The sequence below is a fragment of the Musca autumnalis genome, unplaced genomic scaffold (assembly GCF_047663935.1).
Source record: "Musca autumnalis isolate F117 unplaced genomic scaffold, ASM4766393v1 scaffold_1, whole genome shotgun sequence".
Classification (NCBI taxonomy): Eukaryota; Metazoa; Arthropoda; class Insecta; order Diptera; family Muscidae; genus Musca; species Musca autumnalis.
In genome coordinates this window covers 206,949,864-206,975,485 of record NW_027411644.1, presented here as the reverse complement: position 1 = coordinate 206,975,485, position 25,622 = coordinate 206,949,864, and the positions used below count along the sequence as shown (strand labels likewise).

General features: G+C 37.7%; 1 protein-coding gene across 16 annotated transcripts in view; it reads right to left on the bottom strand.

The window, feature by feature from the left end:
• The window catches only part of Gycbeta100B (guanylate cyclase soluble subunit beta-1-like), a 649,167-nt gene that overhangs the window by 339,687 nt on the left and 283,858 nt on the right, over positions 1 to 25,622 (bottom strand). For all 16 annotated transcript variants that reach the window (XM_073959955.1, XM_073959950.1, XM_073959949.1 and 13 more), the window contains 4 exons: positions 16,273 to 16,373; positions 10,735 to 10,853; positions 9,465 to 9,614; positions 8,061 to 8,280 (listed from right to left, as the gene is read on the bottom strand). In XM_073959955.1, the coding sequence (XP_073816056.1) occupies positions 8,061 to 8,280; positions 9,465 to 9,614; positions 10,735 to 10,853; positions 16,273 to 16,373 (590 nt within the window). The remainder of the gene's footprint in view (positions 1 to 8,060; positions 8,281 to 9,464; positions 9,615 to 10,734; positions 10,854 to 16,272; positions 16,374 to 25,622) is intronic.

Sequence of the window (25,622 nt, the reverse complement as noted above, 5' to 3'; positions counted from 1 at the left end):
GTTCAACCGCATGAGAGTTAACATTTAAAAAAAAAAAACAAGTAAAAAAGCGTTAAGTTTGGCCGGGCCGAACTTTTCATACCCTCCACCATAGAATATTCTGAACTAAAATGGAATAATTAGTTTTCATTCCTGTCCCCAACTTTAAGTGGGAACGTTAAAATGTGCCTATATCTAACTATGTATGTTGACAAATTTTGGTGGGCTAGAAACTGGGAGGTACAGTTATATAGGGGTTATAATAAAATATGGACCTATGTCGACAGTTTTTGATGGGAGCCTTTAATGTCAAATAACTCCTAATTCGGTTAAAAATTGTAGCTAGAATCCTCAAAATACCGAAAATCGGTACATAACGTGGGAACTTCAAATGTCATTAACAGCTAGTTCGGAGGTATGTGGGCTATACGAAAATATGAACTTAAATGAAAAATGTTTGTTGGCTTTTAAATTTCAAATTACAGAAAGTTCGTCCAAAAAATAAAGCTAAGGTACGGAAAATCGGGAAGTTTGTTTTGGGGCTATACAAAAACATGGACCTACGTTCGGTTAAACATTTTAAGTAAAATCCTCAAAGTACCGAAAATCGGGAGGTATCGTTATATTGGGGCTATGTTGAAAATTGTTGATGCAGATGTGTGGTGACCACTACAACCTTCAAATGTCAAATTACAGTTAGTTCGGTTAAAACTTGTAGCTAAAATTGCTAAATTACTGAAAATCGGGAGGTACCGTTATATGGGAGCTATATCCGAACATGGACCTATGTTGACAATTTTTTATGGACCACTAAGAACTTCAAATGTCGATTTAATATTGTAGTTAAAATCATCAAATTACTGGAAATCGGGAGGTACTTTTATATGGGAGCTTTATCAATACATCGACCTTTCTTGACAATTTTTGGTGGAGAGGTGTGGTGACCACTAAGAATTTCAAATGTCAAATGTTCAAATTACAGCTAATTCGGTTAAATTTGTAGGTAAAACTCTCAAAATACCGAAAATCAGGAGGTACCAAAACATGTACCTATGTTCATAATTTTATCGAATATAAGTTTTTTGGTCACTAAGAACCCTAAATATCCAATTATATCTAATTCGGTCTAGAAATGCGACTTAAATCGTCAAAATACCTGAAATCGGGCGGTAACGTGATATGGGGGCTATTCCAAAACATTGATCTGTGTCCACTAGTTTTGTTATATAAGTTAAGTGACGCTTAAGAGCCCTAAATGTCAAATTAGAGCTAAATCGGTCTGAAAATGTAGCTAAAAACGTCAAAATACCTAAATCGAGGGGTACCGTTATATGGGGGCTATACCAAAACGTGGAGCTATGTCCACAGTTTTGTTATATAAGTTTATTGACACTTAAGAACCCAAAATATCAAATTATAGCTAAATCGGTCTGAAAATGTAGCTAAAAACGGCAAAATACCGTAAATCGGGGGGTACCGTTATAAGGGGGCTATACAAAAACGTGGACCTATGTCCACAACTTTTGTTATATAACTTTACTGACACTTAAGAACCCTAAATGTCAAATTATAGCTACATCGGTCTGAAAATGAAGCTAAAAGAGTCAAAATACCGTAAATCGGGGGGTATCGTTATATGGGGGCTATACCAAAACGTGGACCTTTGTCCACAACTTTTGTTATATGAGTTTATTGACACTTAAGAACCCTAAATGTCAAATTATAGCTAAATCGGTCTGAAAATGTAGCTAAAAACGGCCAAATACCGTAAATCGGGGGGTACCGTTATATGGGGGCTATACCAAAACGTGGACCTAGGTCCACAAGTTTTGTTATATAAGTTTATTGGCACTTAAGAACCCTAAGTGTCAAACTATAGCTAAATCGGTCTGAAAATGTAGCTAAAAACTTCAAAATACCGTAAATCGGGGGGTACCGTTATATGGGGGCTATACCAAAACATGGACCTTTGTCCACAACTTTTGTTATATGAGTTTATTGACACTTAAGAACCCTAAATGTCAAATTATAGCTAAATCGGTCTGAAAATGTAGCTAAAAACGGCCAAATACCGTAAATCGGGGGGTACCGTTATATGGGGGCTATACCAAAACGTGGACCTAGGTCCACAAGTTTTGTTATATAAGTTTATTGGCACTTAAGAACCCTAAGTGTCAAACTATAGCTAAATCGGTCTGAAAATGTAGCTAAAAACGTCAAAATACCGTAAATCGGGGGGTACCGTTATATGGGGGCTATACCAAAACGTGGACCGATATAGCCCATCATCGAACTTGACCTGCCTGCAAACAAAAGACGCATTTTCCCAAAATTTCAGCGTCCTATCTCCATTTTTGTGGATGCTAGAGGGATTACCACAGACGGACGGACGGACGGACGTGCACAGATCGACTCAGAATTTTACCCTGATCAAGAATATATATACTTTATATGGTCGCAAATGAGTATTTCAATGCGTTACAAACGGAAAAACAAACTTAATATACCCTCCATACTATGGTGGAGGGTATAAAAATATTTCCCACATCCTCTTCTGTAAAGTTGCCAAAGACACTATATACCTAAAATGCAAGAATTCCAAGATATCTTAACTCGAATATTTCGAAAAAGCTAGAAATGGGCGGAAATTGCCCCGCCTACTTTGGTTACATTCCGATGTAAATTTTAAAAACGCCTAATAAACTACTAGTTTTTTCCCATCATTTTGGAAAAAAATTTAATTTTTTTGCACACTGTAATCTTAAACTATAGAAGACCTTTTGAGGTCTTGAAGGCATTTTTACTTCCTGATATGTCTGTATCATATTTTGATGAGTTTTCATTGGAGATTAGTTAAAATCTTACATATAAAGTGATTCGATAAAAAAAAACTCAACGACAAAATTATTTTATTTTTAATTTTTTGAACATTTTTGAAGGCACTGCAAGCAGAACGTCATTACATAAGATCATTAAACACTCAAGAAAGTTAAAAAATATTCAAGTTACCATTGGGGGGATGAATCTCAGTTAGAGGTTGTCCTTCAATGATCACTCCATGATTAAGAAATTAATCAACAGATTTAACCCAACCGGCTTACAGGCATCAGAATAAATAGAAGAAGAGCTAGGATGTAGCATTGCTCTCGGATTCGATGTAAATGCCCACCATTTTCAATGGGGTACTAAGAACACCAACAGTAGATTTTGGTCAATATTCGAAATTATTTTGACATATAACTTACGAATATGTAACACGGGTAGTGATCCGACTTTTAAAATTAGCGACAGATGGTAGGTCACTGATCTAACTCTCACCAATCTAGATCATGTATCTTCTCGGACCATATGAAAATACTTTTCGAAATCTCTATTGACTGTGAGAGGACAAGAGCCGAGAAGAACAAATTGGGATAGGTATACAGAACTAACAAACTCTCAGCTGACGTGTATTGGTTATATAGAAACAGCTGAAGAGCTAAATAGAACTGTGGACAACCTGAGTGACGTTCCTCTTCGCCTTCATAAGGATACCTGTCCACTAGTTTACCTTGGTAAGAAGTCGAAACCGGTGTGGAGGAAAAAATATCATGGCAAACTGAGGAAAATCACCAGAAGATTATATAGTATCAAGAAACCAAATATAACGTGAACAGGCTCTGGTATTGAAACTCTAAGCCTTCTAGGGTCCCTGCTGCAAGGACTTTGCTACCGTACGCACGGAGCAAGCAAATGTGGGTATGGATCTCATTGGAAATATGACTGACCGTTTTTTATTGTTTCTGCTAAACACAAGCTAAAATGACCAGTCAATACATTCAAACCCTATAAATCAATTGGTCCGGTGATGCTCCAATTTGCCTCACCGCGAATGTACGAAATCCAGGAGAAGATCTACAGGGCTCGTCTGTTTTTTGTACGTATCCGAACTGTGCACAGTGGATCCACTTGTATGGAGAAAGTGGCCAAAAATATTTAGAATGTAAAAATCAAGCCAATGCGCCGGTTACAGCTTTGTGCTGCTGCGAAGAGTGTTTTAAGAAACCACGAGCGTAACATTCACCCCCCTTTCCCCTCTGGAGGGGGTATACGGTAAGAATTGTTTTGGGCTATTAATACAAAATGACATGAAAAAAGGTCGCGATTATCTTATGATGCAAAAAAAGATTTGGGAAAACAAAACATTCTTCAAAACAACATAAAATTCAACCAATTTAGCGGATTAAAAAAAAACCAAAATTTTTGTCTGAAAATTGGTAAAATTTTTGATGTAGATCTTATAGCGTTTTTAATCGAAGACACATACCGCCCACGTAAGTCATATATGGAAGAAGAATTCTTGAACTTCCCATTGATGCCAATTATGTTAATCTACGCGGTCAGATAACAGAGTTATACCCTAATATATCCATAGAAACATTAATCTAGGGCAGCCTTATTCTGCGACCCACCATTTAAAGTCTGGCACTAGATGGCAGCTGATTTTAATACTGAATAATCTTAAACCTATGAACTATTTTGGAAAATTATTCCCGAGGTGGGCACTGGTGGGCATCATGACTAAAACCTTAGGTCAAATTTAAGTATATGATCGAATTGGCATTACAAAAGATACTAACAAAATATGCTGCTAACTAGAATTCCTCAACACGCTAAAACACTATTTTTTAATGAAAACTAAGCTATTACCTCTTCCTTCAAAACACACTATAATATTTTGCTATACCTATTAGTTTCGCGATTTTGTGAATATATTTAATTGTACTTAAAATATAGGTTGCACACACAACAAATAATATTAGTCAAATGTTCCGACTTTTGAAGCTATTCTTAAAAAGATCGCGTTCGAATGAAACAAAAACTAATATATTTTTAAAAAGGTCCATGTCATAGCTGTCAGAGTTGCCAGATGTTGTACCAAAATTTTGACATTCATTTTTTTATTTTTGGCCAATGGGTGGATCCACTGTGCTGTGGAAAGATGCGAAAATCACTTACATACATCCCTAAAGCAGGGAAACTTAGTCACTCTGCGCCGAAGTTTATTCTCCTTTCTTCTCAAGACCCTCAAAATACTGATCGACCTGAAGATTAAGAGCCATGCCAGCCATGTGGAACTAGAGATACTGTTCAGGGTGTGGTACTCAACAATAACATATAGAGCAGGACACTAAAGTTGGCAAATGCCTGTCTACAATCTCGGAACTGATGCAGGGAGCCTTATCAAAGCTGTTACGATGGACCAAACCAAACGGCCTTGGAGTAAATTCAACGAAGACAGGATTTGTACTGTTCATTAGAAAAAGTAAGTTCGGCGTATTTGTGCTACCAATACTGGATGGATTGCAACTGCGTCCCTCGCCCGAAACTAAGTACCTAGGTAAAATTCTGCTCTGTTAACAGCGATGGAAAAGGAACGTTGGGGAGCTGATGAAGAGAGATTTAATTGCACTCTATTAGTGTAACAGTTCTATTGTGAAGAGCTGGGTACTGAACGTATCGATTATACTTTGGATTTATACCACTGTGTTCAGACCCATCCTATCCTATGGATCTCATGTCTGGTGGTACTATTTACGCCAGAAATCGACATCTAGCAAATTGAACAAAGTGCAAAAAGTAGCCTTGACCCTAATAATGTGAGCTTTTAAAAGTACTCCATGGGCAGCTCTGAATGCAACGCTGAACTTCCGGCCTTTGGCGCTAACCTCGTAGTGATCGAAGGCTGCATGAACTGAATATTTTGCATAACAGTACGTATTGTTTGCGTATCCTAAGGGAACTAGCAGCAGATCTTAAAGTGGACCTTCGAAGGAAATTTTGCGACTATATATCACCAGCTTGAAAATGCTGTTATCCCAAGTAGAGATAACTGGAACCAAAGTAACCCTCCTCTGGCATTCTTTACAAATGGTTCCAAGATTGAAGAAAGTACCAAACCTGCCGTCGACTCTTAAGGGTCAGGTCTTGGACAGCGACTAAAACGTATTCTATCTTCGCGATTTATTTTTGAACCGGTAACTAGCGGCTCTTAAAGCCATCCCTTTAGCATTAAATCTAAAGCCGTCCTTGAGTGCAGAATCGCTTTGGAAAACCTGACTAACACTTTTCGAATATGATTGGTAGCAGGAAACTGTGACAATAGAACAGCGACGATGTTGATTACTACAGACTCTGTGAGGATGAAAAAGAGACGGGGAACATCCCATATGTCACTGCCCAATGCAGCTCGCAAACGGTATGGTATATTATTACCCACCAAGACTAACATTCTATCCAAATATGGATCCAGCTACCATTTATAACACACCTAATCAGCAGTACGTAAACTGTTTCTCCGACGATTTTCCAAACATCGTCTTTCTTTAGAGAAATTTTAAAAATATAATGCCATCCATAGATAGGATAACCACCAGAGGTATTCTTTACTTGGAAACTAATTTGGGAGTCTCTTTTAGATAGAAGACTTTTTTAATGTCTTCTGTAGATAGAAAGCCATTTGAAATTCATCTGTAGATAGAAAACCCCACGGAATGGCGTAATACCCTTAATAGATCTTTTAGAGATGGAAGACCCTTTGAATGTCTTCTATAGATAGAAGACTCTTTAGAGGTATTCTATAGATAGAAGACTCTTTGCCGGACTTCTATAGCTATAAGGGTCGTAGGAGGTATTCCATAGGTAAAATACTCTTTAATGGTATTCTGTAGATAAAAGGCCCTTAAAGATCTTCTACAATTTAAATGCGTTTTGTCCGTCCTCTATAGGTAGAAGACTCTTTGACGGTCTTCGACAAATAGAAGACCAGAGGGTCTCAAAACAGATAGAAGGCCCTTTAGGCTTCTTCTATAGATAGAAAACCCTTTGACGGCCTTTTGTAGAAAGAAGACTTTTTGAGGTCTTCTAAAGATAGACTACCCTTTGACGGTCTTCTATAGATGGAAGCCCTTTTGACGGTCTTCTATAGATGAGAGACCCTTTGACGGTATTCTACATATAGAAGACCTTGTATAGAAGAGGAAATCCATAGGTGTGGTGGCCCCTTTTTATGATAGAAGACGTTTTAGAGTTGTTATACCCTCCACCACAGTGTGGAGGGTATGCTAAGTTTGTTTTTCTGTTTGTAACACATCGAACTAATCATTTGCCACCATATAAAGTATATATATATATATTCTTGATCAGGACAAAATTCTAAGACGAGCTAGCCATGTCCGTTAGTTGTAGGCAGTTTCGAAGATTGGCTATATCGGACCACGTTTTTGTACAGCCCCCATATAACGATACCTCCCGATTTTCGGTATTTCGAGGATTTTAGCAAATATTTTTGACCGAACTACCTGTAATTTGATAGTTGAGGTTCCTAGTGATCACAAAATAGCACCTTCAAAAACTGTAAACAGTGGTCCACCTTTTGGAGCAGCCCCATATAACGTAACCTCCCGATTTTCGGTATTTTGTGGATTGTAGCTACATTTTGTGACCGAACTACCTGTAATTTGACGTTTGAGGTTCAGAGTGGTCACAAAACATCTCAACCAAAAACTGTCAATATAGGTCCATATTTTGGTATAGTCCCCATGTAACGGTACCTCCCGATTTTCGGTATTTTGAAAATTTTAGCTACAAATTTCCACCAAAAACTGTCAGCATAGGTCCATGTTTTTGTAGAGCGAACGGGAGAGAAGGTAGAATGTAAAGCAATGGAGGCTTTTAACACAAAGAAGTCTGGTAAAGGTCTTTTTCTTTTTTGGAGAAGTTCAATAAACAAAATACTATTAAAGACCTTCTTCCACTGAAGACTTTTCGGAGGCATTCTGCAAGTATTTTATAGAGAGGTTTTCTATAATATAGAAGACCATTAAGATTTTTCACGTCTTCAATCACATAAATGACCTTAAAAAGAAGGTAACTTTGAATGTCTTCTCAAAATATAATCCACTTGTCAGTTGAATTCCCAAAAAGCTTTTATATTGACAAATTAACCCGACTTAATGGCAAAATGTCTTTCTCTCATCATTAACCTCTTTTCTCTTTTGAGATAAATCATAATGAATTTAATTTCCATTTGAAATACTTACCACTCGGCCTTCGGTTATTTATAAAATTTTCTGCAGATCCATCGTTGTTGTTTATCAGATTGTTGTTGCTACGATTATTATTTTCTTCATTGGAAACGGAAGCATTTGATTGTATTTGTTGTGAAAAAACATCATCCTTTTCATCTTCTTCCACTGGATCACCTTTTCGTTTAACAATGTCGATTTCTACATCAACGCCATGCAGCTTTGAGGCTACAGCCTACAGAGGTTGTTCAGGTTGAGAATAAAAATAACAAAAAAGAGAAAAAAACGACATGAAGGAAAAAAACAATAAAAATGTATGATTTTATGTTTGACATTGTTTGTCATGTTTGACAAGTTGTGAATAGACATTTAGAGGTGATCACAATAACCGATTGAATTTGTATCACCCTTGGTATCACCTATGCTACCTATTGTGCCAGGCATTGAAAATATAACATGAAAAATTTTTAACTTTTAGGAGAGAGAGGGAGAGAGAGAGAGAGAGAAGATGAAGGAGCTCCCTTTCTCCCTTCTTACCCATAAACTCAAATAATTTTCATGAAAATTGTCATAGTCTGGCACAAGACTACCGTGATTTGTATACCCTACAGCGAGTTCTTATGTGAAAAACATAAAGCTATATTAAAACTATTTCTATGTCTTTGGTCATAATATTGTTTGTCATGGTATTGTTCTACCATGGTCTTTGGCTATGAGTTGGTTAGGTCTTACAAGTTTGTAACACATCGGAATAATGACCGTAAATTCTCCTTTATACGTACCTAAATCACTATCGCGAGGAGCTTAGTCGATATTGCCGTCTGTACATCTAAACCTTTTAATCCCACAATGTCTATTGTGTAGAGTCCTGACTAAAGCTCTTGATTACTTGTTTTTTCATAGCGAGGTATTTTCTAAGCAAATATTTCAAACCGCACCTATTAGTCCATGTTCTACCATCTGGAGGTATTCTGTAGATAATAGACCCTTTGAAGGTCCTTGTTAATAGAACTTGGTCTATAGATAGACGACACTTTGGAGGTCTTCCTTGACTTTGACTTTGACATTCGTACCTCACTCCTATAATGTCCTACATCAGGGGCTGGATTCTTGTTCTCCTTTATAAAAGTTTTCATTTCACATTTTCATAGAAACCATGGCAGAACTACCAGGTAGTGGTATCACACCAGCTGATCGAATATGAAAAGTCAAATCCCTTTAAAAAAATTATTTTTGTTGTAATTTCCCCAACAACATAAAAAAAGTTGTGACATGACATATTCAAAATTATACGATGCCACTACCTGGGTAACTGTGCCATGATAGAAACAGAATTGAGCCCCAGTTTGGTTTTACCCCAAAAATTTTGTAAATTCTGTAATCACCATTACCATTAAAATTTCTGACGTTACTACTTACCTTAACAATGCCGATGACAATGTGTTCTAAACCCGGTCGTTCAGAATAATAATGCAGCAATAATTGGCCATCTTTTTCTGTACAACGAAACGAGGGTGCTCTCATACCAGGATACAGTGTGCCCAAATGATCATGTAGGGCATCCAGATTCTGATTCCATGAAAACAGTTTATTTCATACAGGTATGTTATTTGTTGTTATTATTGTTTTTATTGACAATAATTGAAAATAATAACGCGACGAATAACGTGGCATTCCATGTAGTTTTTGTCCCAGTTAAAGTATTAAACCATCGATAAAGAATACATGGAGAGAACAAAACGGATTGTTGCATCGCCAAATATTTCCACAGATGGCCACAGTGTGAAGGCCAGAGCATGGATAGCGGTGGGCGGCAGTAACATTGGTATTGTCAGTATCAATTCGTCGTCACAAAGCAATGCAAGCGCGAAAAAAAGAATCAGCAAAAATTTAATTCCATTCGAGTTTTTCCATTATAGAATGACAAACGAGGCATCAGGGCACCAAGACAAATAACGTTGCAATTGTTGAGCAAGTTGTACGACGAAATACAACAAACACATCCAACCATTCAAAAGTTTTGTAGTATTTTGTTCGAAGTTAAAAGAGAAATGAAAACCACCGCAACAAAACGTGTAGTCAGTCCATCGAAGAAGCCCCATTTATATTCGTTGTAAGGATGTTGATGGCGCCCAACGAGAGAAGCCATATTTTTATTAAGTTTAAAATATAAACAGCAGCATCCGTCCATCGCATAACGGGAGAGAAGGGAGAAAGCGAAAAAAAGTGAAAAGAAAAGTAATGAAAATCATTTGAAATTGAAACTAAATCGAATGTGAATACTGGTTATTTCCTACTGTTTGGTTGCTTTCTAGTTAAGGGTGTTCAAGGATGAAATTTATAGTGGCGGAGGTGGTATTGGCAACAAAAGTTTTTGCAAAAAAAAAACGTAAGCATAAAAGGTAAATTGATTAAATGAAAAACCATTGGAATCGTTTTATTCTCAAATACTCTTTGGAGAATAAAATCCCTCTAGAGTATATTTACTTGACAATTATCACCATCGATGATAGTGGAAAAATAATTTGTGTAAATATAATCATCATTTAAAAAATGAAAAGAAAAATAAACTTCACACCTCGAAAGAGAAAAACTACAAAATTCAAGCATATGATCATCATCGCCTTAACGGGTAAATAATAAACGTATATTTAATTATAGAACCAACAATGAAAACAACAATATTTACCTGTAAAAAATCTCTGGGGGTTGCACCGAGCACTTGCAGAATTTTATCATAACCAGAATCTTGACAAAATTCAAAGAATGTTTTGCCAAATAACTCCAGTATATCATCTGCGGGTATATCTGTAAGAGAAATAATGAATTTAAAATGTTTTATTAAAAATAGATTTTGGGAATGTGATATAATTTTTATGTAAATGTTTTTAAAAGAAATTATAAAAATTTAAAGGTTTGGACCACATTTTCCGACCTTATGGGGCGGTAAATTGTAATTAGTATTAAACAACTCATAAACATATAAAAAAGAATCAATCGTTTTTACCGACAACTAGATATCGTCTGTCTATGGCTATACAAATAGACAATAGTAGGTGTGGTGGATCGGGTGACGTAGGGGATGGAATATACCAAGGAACGGTCCTTTAACACCCGTTAAAAGTTGTAAGCTAACATGTGCCGCGCGTTCATCCATAAGAACGTTAAAAACTTGGGTTTGGGCGTCAGGATAGTAACCCTCCCCTAGAAAAAAACAGCCTACCATGAAAAAACGAAAGAAAAGAAGAACAAACCCCTCTAAAGTTGACGAACCCCGCAAACGTTTTAAGGACCATGATCTGCGAATCTGCACCTGGAATGTTCGCACTCTTTATAGAGAAGGTGCAGTCTTCGCATTGGCAGACGTACTTGAAAAGTACAAGGCCGATATTACTGCCATACAGGAAATACGATGGATTGGCAAAGCCGTCACAACAGCATCTATAGGTGACGCACTGTATTATAGCTGCCATGACGTAAAGCATGAGTTTGGTTGCGGATTCGTAGTTATTCGGAGACTAAAACATCTGGTATCCAGCTACACCCCAGTGAATGAAAGACTTGCTGCAATTCGAACAAAAGCTAAATTCTTCAACATCAGCTTTATTTGCGCTCATGGTCCCACTGAAGAAAAGGACTAACAGACCAAAGATATATTTTACGAGCGCTTAGAAGAAACATATGACCGTTGCCCTGCCCATGACATTAAAATTATTCTAAGCGATTTAAATGCAAAATTGGAAAGGAGAATATCTTTGGCCCAACAGTCGGGAATTTCAGTCTCCACAGTGAAACATCTGACAATGGTATGAGGCTGATAGACTTTGCAGCTGCGAAAACAAGGTAGTTAGCAGTAGCAGATTTAATCATCTCGACATTCATAAGGGCTGTCTCCAGATCAAAGAACAAGTAATCAAATTGATCATGTTGTGATAGATGGAAAACATTCATCGAGCGTGTTGGATGTATGATCGTTCCGAGGCGCAAACATTGATTCGGACCACTAACTTGTTGCAGCAAAGGTACGTACCCGTCTAAACGTTGCAAATAAAGCACGAACAGACACAACGCGAAAGTTGGACATCGATAGGCTGCAAACACAACAGATAGCCACAGCATATTCCACCCAGCTAGGCCAATTGCTTAATGAGAGCACTCCATGTCCCGACAACATAACAACACAATGGCAGAATATTGCCACTCTATGCAAACAGCCGCAAAATCCATACTTGGATACCAGAGACTATCGAAGAGAATAATGCGGCATATAGAGCTACTTTACAATCAGTAGCAACGCGTAGCGCAAGAGAGTGATATCGGGAGAAAAAGAGAGAAGAGAAACGTCTTTTCCGCAAGAAAAAGAGAGAAATGGAAAAGCGGGAGTGTGAATAAATCGAGATGTACAGGAGCCAGAATGAAGTCCGAAAATTCTATCAAAGAGTGAAACATCAAACAGATGGCATTGGTACAGGCACAGCAAGGTAATCTGGTAACAGGTACAGATAGCGTGCTCAGGATATGGAAGGAACATTTCTCCAATCTGCTGGTATCCAATAGTAGCGAAGACGATAATACCACATATCCAATCCCAGAAGATGGTATAGAATGTATACCGCCCTGCCAAGATGAGGTAAAAACAGCAATCAACCGGCTGAAGAATAACAAGTATAAAATCGTTAAGGTCGGCCGGGCCGAACTTTTTATACCCTCCACCATAAAATAGTCTTAATTAAAATGGAATAATTAGGGTCCTTTCACAATTTTAGGTGGAACAACTTTTCGACAATGGATAGACTCCTACTGCCCCCCACTATTGCTTAAATTACACTGTGAACACAAATGTTGGGGGCAGAGATAATTCCTTTTGTAGATGAAAGCCGTTAGTGTGTGTATATTAAAAACCCCGAAGGACAGATGCGACGTGAGTCGAACTTCCGCCTTATGGAGTGATGAAGTTTTTGCAAGAGACCCTGTAAGCCATCATGAATTAGCATTATATATTTGTTTGTTGTTTTTGTAGAGCACTTAAGCAACAGTGAACAAAGATATAACGCTAATTCCTGATGGCCCACAGGGTCTCTAACAAAAAAATCATCACACCATAACGCGGAAGTTCGGGGTTCATAATATACTCACCAAGGCTTTTCTTGCCCTAGAGGAATTTTCCGTGCCCCAGACTTTCACCTCCATTTCGTTGCACAGTGTTATCTAATTTAATCTAAAAAAATGTGTTCAGCTAGGTGAAAGGTACCACCTACGGGGCTATATCAAAGAGTCAACCTATCTTTAATTTTTTTTGGCGGAAGAGTTTTATAGCTGCAGGGAACTTCAAGAGTCAAATTGAGGGTAGTTTCATCAAAACAATGTACACCCTCAAAAATGGACCCATGTTGACGAATTTTAGTGAAGAAATTTCGTGACCACTGAAAGTTCCCGAAAATCGGGAGGTACAGTTATATGGGGGGATATACCAAAACATGGACATATATTGACGATTATTTTTGAATAGAAAAAATTGTAGCTAAAATTCTCAAAATACCGATCATTACAGCTAGTTCGGTTAAAAATTGCAGCTAAAATTCTCAAAATACCGAAAATCGGGAGGTACGGTTATAAGGGGGCCATACCAAACCATGGACCTATGATGACGATGTTTGGTGGAGATATTTCATGACCACTGAGAACCTCAAAGGTCAAATTGCAGATAGTTCGGTTACAAACTGTGGCTAAAATTTTCAAAATACCGAAAATCGGGAGGTACCGTTATATGTGGGCTATACCAAAACATGGACCTATATTGACGATGTTTGGTGGAGATATTTCATGACCACTGAGAACCTCAAATGGCACATTACAGCTAGTTCGGTTAAAAATTGTAGCTAAAATTCTCAAAATACCGAAAATCGGGAGGTACCGATATATGGGGGCCATACCAAAACATGGACCTATGTTGACGTTGTTTCGTGGAGATATTTCATGGCCACTGAGAACCTCAAATGTCAAATTACAGATAGTTCGGTTACAAATTGTGGCTAAAATTCTCAAAATACCAAAAATCGGAAGGTACCGGTATATGGGGATTATACCAAAACATGGACCTATGCCCATATCCTTTGGGATATAAGTTTCTTGATCACTAGGATTCCTAAGTGCCAAATTATAGCTAATTCGGTCAGCAAATGTGGCGAAGAACGTCAAAATACCTCAAATCCGGAGGTACCGTTATATGGGGGCTATACCAAAGAGTGGACCGATATAGCCCTGCCTATGGAAAAAAGACCCTCGGGTGCAAAATTTCAGCACTCTATCTCAATTATTGCGGACGCTAGAGTGATTACAACAGACGGACAGACGGACATGGCTAGATCGTCTTAGAATTTTATCCTGATCAAGAATATATATACTTTATAGGGTCGCAAATGATAAGTTCAATGTGTTACAAACGGAATGACAAACTTAATATACCCTCCATACTATGGTGGAGGGTATAATAAAGCAGCAGGAGCCGATGGCTTACCAGCCGAGCTGTTTAAAACCGGAGGCGACGCGCTGATAAGGTGTATGCATCAGATAGTTAGCACCATCTGGCAGGAACAACGCGTATCCGACGATTGGAACCTGAGCATCCTGTTTCCCGTCCACAAGAAAGGAGATAAGACTGCATGCTCTAACTATAGGGGCATATATCTTCTCCCTATTGCCTATAAGATAGTGTCAGGGATATTGTGCGAACGACTAAAGCCAATGGTCAACGAAATAATTGGACCATACTAATGTGGCTTTAGACCTGGCAAGTCCACCACTGACCAGATATTTACCCTGCGGCAAATCCTGGAGAAGACCCAAGAGATGCAGATCGACACCTACCACCTTTTTGTCGATTATAAAGCAGTCGCCTCCGATCAAAGGTATTCCATGCAATGTCTGAATTTGGTATCCCCGCAAAGCTCATCCGGCTTTGTAAGATGACTTTAACTGATACTAGGTCCTCAGTTAAAATTGGAAAGAACTTCTCCGAACAGTTCAGTTCCAAAAGAGGTTTCAGACAAGGAGACAGCCTTTCGTGTGACCTATTCACCATTTTGCTGGAAAAGGTAATACGAGATGCAAATGTCAAAAGAAATGGCACAATTTACACCAATAGCCACATGTTACTTGCTTTTGCTGATGACATAGACATCATAGGACGATCAGTAAAGGAAGTAACTGATACCTTTGGGAAGGTCGAAGGAGAATCTGCGAAAGTGGGGTGGCGGTAAACGGCGAAAAGACCAAATTGATGGTGTCGACGCGCAAAGCGTCCATAGAGCTCGGACCAACTGTGGAAGTTGGTACCTATAATTTTGAGGTAATTAAAGACTTCGTCTACCTCGGCACTGCCATAAACTCAACAAACAACATCAGTTGTGAAATAAGAAGAAGAATTGTATTGGCCAACAGATGCTACTATGGTTTAAATAAGCAATTTAAAAACAAAGCCACATCTCGTCAAACAAAAATAACACTATACAAAACGCTGATACTACCCGTGCTAATGTATGGCTCCGTAGCATGGGTACTTGCGCAAGCAGATAAGGCAGTGCTTGGTGTGTTTGAGTGGAAAATTCTTCGAAAGATGTACGGGCCGATTTGCCTGGACGGTGAATATCGACGTCGTATGAACCACGAGCTATATCAGCTATACAAAGACATGAATATAGTTAAACGTATCGAGATGCAACGATTGCGTTGGCTAGGCCATATCATAAGCATCAGTGATGATGAACCCGCTAAAAAGGCGTATGAATACATGCCACATGGCGGTGCACGCAGAATCTGGAGGCCTAAGCTTCGATGGAGGATACAAGTGGATGAAGAAATGAAAAGGCGCGGTATTCCAAAAAGCGAAGCGAAAAACAGAGATAATTGGAGATCTTTTCTTAGTTCGGTCTATGGAACAAATGTTCTGTAATAGGCCAGCTAAGTAAGTAAGTAATACTCATGAACCCGCTAAAAAGGCGTATGAATACATGCCACATGGCGGTGCACGCAGAATCTGGAGGTCTAAGCTTCGATGGACGATACAAATGGATGAAGAAATGAAAAGGCGCGGTATTCCAAAAAGCGAAGCGAAAAACAGAGATAATTGGAGATCTTTTCTTAGTTCGGTTTATGGAACAAATGTTCTGTAATGGGCCAGCTAAGGTAGTAAGTAATACTCATGAACAAATTCTTATGCTGTACTCACTTAAAATTTCGACTGCTGCTCCAATTAAATTATATGTTATTTCATCGTCGTAAATTTGTCTGACCAGAAATTGTCCTTCCATTGCGACCATTGCTTTTTTTCTGAAAAAGATAAAAATATATATATTTTCAATTAGTTAAATAGCAAAGCGGATTGAAATAAGAAATGTCATTATAATTTTCTAAATAGCATTAATAATTACAACTTTCATGAAGAGTAATTGTATTGATTAAGGTCATTTAACAATAATTTTTAGACTGTTTCCAATGCCCCCCTTAGTCTTATCGACAAACTCTGTTTATGCAATGCAACAGTTGGCCAGTTAAGCTTATAAGTATCACTTACAGAACACACACACACACACACAATCGTATAATACATTCATGTACCCGATATTAATTGTGGTTTAATGTTTTAATTGTTGTCTTTAAATGGCACAAAATGATATGTAGTTGGAACTATAAATTATTTAACAGTTTCGTATGTACTCAAAATATTCACTCAAAAAAAAAACGTTGTTTAAAATTCAGTGTTGTTTGTGAGCTTCAAGGATATTTATCGACCGTTTTTGTGTATGTGTATATATGTATGAAGCCATAAAACAAATTAAGAACAATTAATTACAACTCGTGTGGGGATTCAGCCATAGCCATCCATCCATATGTCAATTTCATACATATAGACAAAAAAATGTTAAATAAGCAATTAAGATTTAATCAACATTGGGAAATAAATAAAAATAATGGATTACAGAGAAATACATATGTATGCATTAAATGTTTGTCCGACCATTTATAATGATGTAATAACGAATGTCAAGGCGTATTTATTTGGCACATAGTTAAGTTAATATATCTGTAGGAAATTTTAAATCAAATTTCAAGAGCGCATAGTTTGTAAAAATTGCTTGTCACATTTCATTTAAACTCGATATTTGTTAGCAAAATATTAAAAAAAAATTTATAGTGACCTTGTCATTTTTAGTTAAACAAATTCAGATTTAACTAAGAAAATTGTAATTTAATGTTTAAATTTCAGTATTTCGTACATATTTTCAGTCTTTTCATTTTTCTTCTTAAAGTATATCTGGCTTGGTTATTTTTCCAACCGAAAATTGACTTTCAATGTCAGGTAATGGACATTTTCTTTGAGACAAGAAAAACAATAAAACCGAAACACAAAGTTTTCTTGTCACAAGTTAGGACTCTTCATTTCTTTAATCTAGTCTAGCAAAGGTATGCACGAAGATGAACAAAGTTTTCCTTTCATTTCATGAAATTTACATTTCAGTCCGGAGGAGAAGAAGACGAAAAACATGTGTTCTGGATTAAAAAAAGAAAATAATTTCAAAAAAGTTGTCTCATCATCAGAGCTTTAAGTTAATATTGAAAATTTTGTTTAAAAAGTTATCAATCAGAGAAATAAATATGGATCAACAAAATTTTTATATAGAATTTTTTTGAAGGTCTAAAAAACGTTAATGATTTTTGATCCGTTAAATACAATAATTATATGATATTAAGGGACCTGTAGTTTAGATATTTATTTAAACTAGTACGAATCACATAACATTTGTACTTGGTAAATGCATAGATTTTTTCATAATACCATCAGACTTATATACACTTTAATACTATCAAACATGTGCCTCATTAAAAAAAAAGTTTTTAGGTCCCAAGTATGTCTGGAAGAAATCCGTTTCAGGCTATTTAGAGTCGTATTAGCCATGTCCAGCCCTGTACTATAGCTGCCATGACACAAAGCATGAGTTTGGTTGCGGTTTTGTAGTTGGTCGGAGGTTTAAATATCTGTTCTCCAGCTTCACCCCAGTGAATGAAAGACTTGCTACAATTCGAATAAAAGCAAAATTCTTCAACATTAGGTTTATCTGCGTTCATGCTCCAACCGAAGACAAGGACGAACAGACCAAAGATATATTCTACGAGCGCCTGGAAGAAACATATGACCGTTGTCCTGCCCATGACATTAAAATTATTCTAGGCGATTTTAATGCCAAAATTGGAAAGGAGAATGTCTTTGGCCAAACAGTCGGGAAATTCAACTCCATAGTGAAACATCTGACAATGGAATGAGGCTGATAAAACATGGTAGTTAGCAGTAGCATATTTAAGCATCTCGATATTCATAAAGGCAGCTGGCTGTCTCCAGATCAAAGAACAATGAATTAAATTGATCACGTTGTGATAGATGGAAGGCATTCATCATCGAAGACATTCGATCGTTTCGAGGAGCAAACATAGATTCGGACCACTACCTTGTTGCAGCAAACCTACGTACCCGTCTAAACGTTGCAAATAAAGCACGAAATCAGAGGGTTCGTGTGTTCAACTCGCACAGCGAGCGAAATAAAATAAAGTAAAACAAAAGTAAGAAGTGTGATGAAATTAAAAAAATCTCTACACTAACTGTTCTAAAAATAGAATTTTTATACCCTCAGCCTTTAGGCTAAAGAGGGTATTTACACTTTGATACGGCCAAAAATGTGCTTCATCGAAATAATGGTTGTAGACCCCAAGTATGTTTGTACGATATCCGTTTCAGACAATTTTGAGTCGATCTAGCAATGTCCGTCCGTCTGTCTGTCTGGTGCGCACGATAAATCTCGAACGGATCAATCGATTCGGTTCAAATTTTGGATATCGAAATATTTTGTCCAGATTTGATTTAAGTTCGAAGTTGGGCCATATCGGTCCACTCCTTCAGGTACCTCCCCCACAAAAGTTCAAAAATGTTCGGAAAAATTGTCCGCTCGATAACTCTTGAAGGGAGTAAGCGAATTAGTCCATACTTTACACATCGTGACATTTCTACCAGACATAGATGAGGTTCCAATATGGACCCTATTGGTTCACTCTTTCGGGTACATCCCACACAAAATTTTGCTTAAGTGCAGTTTAAGGCCTGCTCTCGAATCGCTTTGATTTTTGTTGCAGCCACTTGTATTCACTACCCCCATTACGACGATATAATTTTTTTCAGAAGCAAGTCCATATATCCTCAGAAATCAGCACGAAAACTACAAACAACCCATATAATACCATGTGTCGTAGTTGGTGTGCACGATAACTCTCGAACGGATCAACATATTTGGATAAAATTTTGGGTCTTTCAATATTTTGTCCAAACTTAGTTTAAATTCGAAGATAGACCATATCTGTCCACTCCTTCCGGTACCTCCCCCACAAAGGTTCAACATTTTTCGCCAAGATTGTGGGCATGATAAATCTAGGAGGGAATAACCGAATTGAACCAAACTTTGCTATTGGTAATATTACTTCTGGCATAGATCGAGTTCTAATATGGACTATATCGGTGCACCCATTTGAGTCCCTCCCACACAAAATTTGGAAAAAGTATAGTTTAACAACTCCTCTCTGATCTTATTAATTTGTGACGCAGCAGGTTGCACTTGCGGCCCCTGTTATGACGTTGTAATTTTTTTTCGTGGGAAAGTCCATACTTCCTGATATAATGACCCAAAAAGGTCCAGAAAATCCTACCGGCACCACCTAAACTGGCTAATGTGTAAAATAACCCTTTAAGAGAGAAATCGATTTAGCTCAAACTTTGTAAATTGAAAAGTAAAATTGAAATATATTTAAATTCAAAAAATTAAGTACAATATATTTAATTATATAGTCTGTAAGGAAAATATCCATAGACTAATAAAGAAAAAATAATATTTCCTACAGATTTGTATTAGGTCCGAATATGTACTACATCGGATCACTTCTATGGGTACACCCTATCCAAAGTTTGGAAAAAATGCACTCGTCTTGGATCATTCTGAATTTTGTTGCAACATGTAGTTTTTTGCGGCCCTTTCCATCCTGGAAAATTTTCCCAACAGCTAAAAAACCTACAGAGGTATTGTGTTAACTTTTTTTCTTCGGGTACGTGACTGAGGGTATATCTCTGTCGGCTCAGCTGACTGATACTTTCTTACTTGTTTTAACTTACTTTTCAACTTCTAGTGACCACAGAATAACTAGTTATTCTAGTGGTCATAAAATAACTACAAAATGAGTGCGACATGCCCTTGTAAAAATAATGGGGAAGAAAGGGGGTTTGCGAGTAGTTACGGCTGTCAAAAATCCCTTACAAAACCCATGATTTTGGGAGGACTTTTTTGCTGGGAGATAGCTACAGCATATTCCACTCAACTGGCCCAATTGCTTAATGAAAGCACTCCTCGTCCCGATAACATTTAACAATTACCAACTCCATGCAAACAGCAGCAAAATCCATACTTGGATAACAGAGACCTCCACCAAGGAAACCATGGTACCAGGATTGTCGTGGTGATACCGCAGAGAAATATGAGGCATTTAGGGCTACTCTACAATCAGTAGCAACGCGTAGCGCTCGAGAGAGGTATACGTAGAACAAGTAAGAACGGCGTTAAGTTCGTCCGGGCCGAACTTGTTATACCCTCCACCACAAGTTGTATTGAAGTAAAATGGAATATTTAGTTTCCTTTCGTGTATGAAGAAGTCTTAATACTATATTTCAGCAATTTCGGTAAAACGATGTGAGGCACCATTCTATGGGGGTTATTTGAAGACGTCGATCTATACCGAAAAATTTCTGACGGAAAGCTTTTAGACTCAAAGAAGACTAAATACCACATTTCATATATTTCGGTAAGAGAATATGGCTAAAACTTAAAAAATACCGAAAATCAACAAGTACGCTTCTATGGGGATATAGGAATACGTGGACCTATACTGGTAATACTCTTCTGGAATATTTTATAACTCTTGGAAGACTAAATAACGAATTTCAGCAATTTCGGTGATTTATTGACGTTACAATCTTCAGTATTACCATTCTAAGGGGGCTATATCGAAACGTGGACCTATACCGACGAATTTAAGTCGGAAATGGGGCAATATGAAAGCGAGAACCTTTACAGATAAATTTTTGGCGAACAGTTTTATATCACATTGAATACTAAATACCAAATTTCAGCCATTTTGGTGGAATATTGAAGCCACAAACTTCAAAATACGGAAAATCGGGAGGTACCTTTCCATGGGGGCTATATGAAGGCGTGGACCTATACCGAAAAGTTTAAAGGGGAAGTTTGAGTACCCCCAACGAAGTCTAAATACCAAATTTCAGCCATTTAGGTGGAATATTGAGGCCACAACGTTCAAAATACCGAAAATCGGGAGGTACCGTTCTATGGGGGCTATATGAACGCATGGACCGACACCGACAAAGTTCTGGGGGAAAGTTTTATACCACCAATGTAGACTAAGCACCACATTACAGCCATTTCGGTGTGATAATGAAGCTACAACCTTCAAAATGCCGAAAATCGGGAGGTACCGTTCTATGGGGGCTATATGAAAGCGTGGACCGATACCGACAAAATTCAGAGGGAAAGTTTTATACCGCTAAAGAAGACCACTTACCAAATTTCAGCCATTTTGGTAGGATAATGAAGCTAAAACCTTAAAAATATCGAAATCCGGGAGGTACCGTTCTATGGGGGCTATATCAAATCGTGAACCGATATAGCCCATTTTCAATACCAACCATCCTGCAGGTAATAAAAACTTCTGTAAAAAATATTGACTCTCTATCTTTAAAATTGCGAGCTGTATCTTGATTTCAACAGACGGACGGACAGACGGACATGGTTAAATCGACATAGAATTTTATGCTGATCAATAATATATATACTTTATAGGGTCTCCGACGAATATTTCGATGTGTTAGAAACGGAATGACAAATTTAATTATACCCTCCATATGGTGGAGGGTGATGGCTTTGGTACAGGTTCCTGTATAGACCAGCAAGGTAATTTGGTAACTGATACAGATAGTGTGCTCGGGATATGCAAAGAACATTTTTCCAAATTGCTGGTATGCAATACTAACGAAGACAACGAAGATACTACAGATCCAATCCCAGAAGATGGTATTCAATGTATACCGCCCAACCAAGATGAGATAAAAACAGTAATAAACCGGCTGAAGAATAATGAGGCAGCAGGAGACGATGGCCTACCAGCCAAGCTGTTCAAATCTGGAGGCAACATGCTAATAAGGTGTATGCATCACCTAGTTAGCACCATCTGGCAGGAAGAACGCCTACCCGAAGACAAATCCTGAAAAAGACCCAAGAAATGCAGATCGTTCTATCGACCTTCCATCTTTTTGTCGATTGCAAAGCAGCCTTTGACAGACCTATACGTTCAAAGGTGTTCTAAGCCATGTCTGATTTTGGTATTCCCGCAGTGCTCATTAGGCCTTGTAAGATGACATTAACTGATACTAGGTCCTCAGATAAAATAGGAAAGAACCTCTCCGAAGAGTTTAATATCAAAAGAGGTTTCAGACAAGGAGACGGCCTATCGTGTGATCTCAACATTCAACATCCTGCTGGAAAAGACCATACGAGACGCGAAGGTCAAAATAGTGGAACAATATACCAAAAACAGCCATATATTACTTGCTTACGCCGACGACATTGACATTATGGGTCGATCGGTAAAGGAAGTAACTGACACCTTTGTAAAAGTCGAAAGGTGGATTCCTAATTTTTCAATGTACTTCTTAGTCAAAATAGCTCAACTCGAAAGAAAATTAAGTCAAATATCGGGAATCTGTTAAAGTCGGTCTGGCAGTAAACGGCGATAAAACCAAGTTGATGGTATCGACGCGTTATACGTCTACAGATCTCGCACCATCTGTAAATGTTGGTACCTACAATTTTGAGGTAATAAAGGACGCCGTCTACCTCGGCACCGCCATAAACACAACAAATAACATCAATTGTGAAATACGAAGAAGAATAGTGTTGGCCAACAGATGCTACTTTGGGCTGGGTAAGCAGTTTAGGAATAAAGCCACAACTCGTCAAACAAAAATAACGCTTTACAAAACACTGATACTGTCCGTGCTAATGTATGGTTTCGAAGCATGGGTGCTGGCGCAAGCAGATAAGGCACTGCTTGGTGTGTTCGAGAGAAAAATTCTTCGAATACGGGCCAATCTGCGTTAACGGCGAATATCGACGTCGTATTAACAACGAGCTGTATTAACTACACAACTACATCAATATAGTTGAACGAATCGAGATACAACGATTGCGATAGCTAGGCCATGTCATAAGAATAAGTGATGATGAACCCGTTAAAAAGGCGTATAAATACGGGCCGGATGGAGGTTCACGCAGATCTGGAAGGTCAAAGCTTCGTTGGAGCGAACAAGTGAAACGAGACATCAAAAAGCTACATATCCCAGATTGGGAAAATACAGCAGCCAGCAGAGAGGATTGGAGATCTTTTCTTAGTTCGGTTTATGTAACAAATGTACTGTAAAAAGCCAGCTAAGTAAGTAAGAATTAGCAATGTCCGTCCATCTGGCTGAACCGATTTACCGTTTTGGTCCAAAATTTGGCTGTCCTAATGTTTTGTTCGAAGTATTTCGACCACAACGTTTCGGAAAAGGGCAGTTTAATACCTCCTAGCAAATAGTTTTGATTTTTTTTTGCAACAAATTTTATTTGCTGCCCTTATTGCAACGGTACAAGTTTTGTACATTTGTGCATTGTAATATTTTTTCGAATATTAGATGAAATTCGCTGATGATGCTTATCGGTCCATAAAAGTTAAACGGAGCAACCACCAAGTCGGTTCTCTGGTTATCGAAATATTTTGTCCAAACTAAGTTTAAGTTCGAAAATGGGTCCACCCTTTACGGTACCTCCCCCACAAAAGTTCAAAATTTTTGTATAAGTGCAGTTTAGGGTCTGTTCGACGATCCTTTATACATTTTTATAGAAGCTACTACTTGTAACCCTGTTTATAGCATTGCTACGTTTTTTTTTTTGTGGCCATGGTCATGCTTCCTTACATAATGGTACAAAAGCTCTAAATTATACGGTGACCAATTGAAATGACTGGTGGGCGCGATATCTATCAAAAGTAATGACTTCCAAAAAGACTTCCAAATTCCTACAGGTTTATCCTGAAATAATCTAAAAACATAATTTGTAGGGAAATGGATCTTGGTTTTTTAGCCGGTATTCGATCTGTCCATAGATGAAGGATTCAATCCACACAGGCTGGCATATCTCTGTCGCAATGCCGACTAATACTTTTTACTTGTTTTTTACAAACTTTTGTAGCTTTATCTTAGGAAGTATAGAAGTCCTAAAATAATTTTATTGTTGTGGGGCCGTGAGGACAGCCTGCCGCATGACATTTCAAATCCATCCGAAACAAGTACGTAAACTGCGGTTGTGGTTACATTTTTGAAATTTTGTGTAGTAGGTACCCCAAGGAGTTAGTCGATAAAGTCTACGAAGCCCAAATTTTTGAACAAATTGGTTGATCCCTTCGAGAGTTTTCGTGCACACCATTTTAGCGAAAAAATTTGAACTCTTGTGGGATAGGTACCGGAAATACATAGACTACTCTTAAAAGGTATTTTTTGGCGAAGACCTCTAAAAGGTTTTCTACCTAGAGTAATCTTCCGAAAGGTATTTTTCCACCTTTAAAATGTATCCTTTCCGGAAAAAGCCTTTAAAACTTATTCTTTCAAGAAAACACCTTCAAAGGCCCACAAAGTCTTCTTTCCAGAAATAGGTCTTCTTTCCAGAGAATGCATTCAAAAGTTCTTCTTTTCACAGATCGCCGTCAAAACATTTTCTTTCCATAGAACACCTTCCAAATGACGTCTGTCCAAAGAAACTGTTCTTCTTTTCATACAAAACCCATCCCAAAGACCATCAATAGGTCTCCTGTAAAAGAAACCGATCAAGAGGTCTCCTGTGTAGAGAAAAATCTTCAAATGTCAAAGAAGACCTTCGAAAGATCTTCTACCTATAGAGTTATTTTCCCAGAAGGTATTCTGTTTATAGGAGACTTTATTCCCATAGAAGACCTTCAGAATGTGTTCTTCCTTGACAAAGGTCTTCATCCAGCAGAAAACCTTCAAGAGGGCTTTCAAAGGATCGTCCTTCCATAGAAGACTTCCGAAAAGTTTTCTCTTCCTAAGGTCTTCCCTCCATAGAATATGTTAAAAATGTTTCTTTCCACAGAAGATGTTTAATAGGACTTATTTTAATAGAACATCTTTAGAAAAAAGTTTTTTTTTTTAAATTCAGCTTTCCACAGAAGACATTAAAAATATCTTTTTCTTCCCAGTTCAAAATGTATTTTTCACAGAAACTACTTTCCATACAAGATCAAAAGATTATCTTCTTTCATTCGAAAAGCTTTTTCCTACTGAAGACCTTCAAAATGTCTTCTTTTCATAGAAAATCCCGAAAAGGGTTTGTATGGAAGACCTGTAAAATCTTCTATAAATCT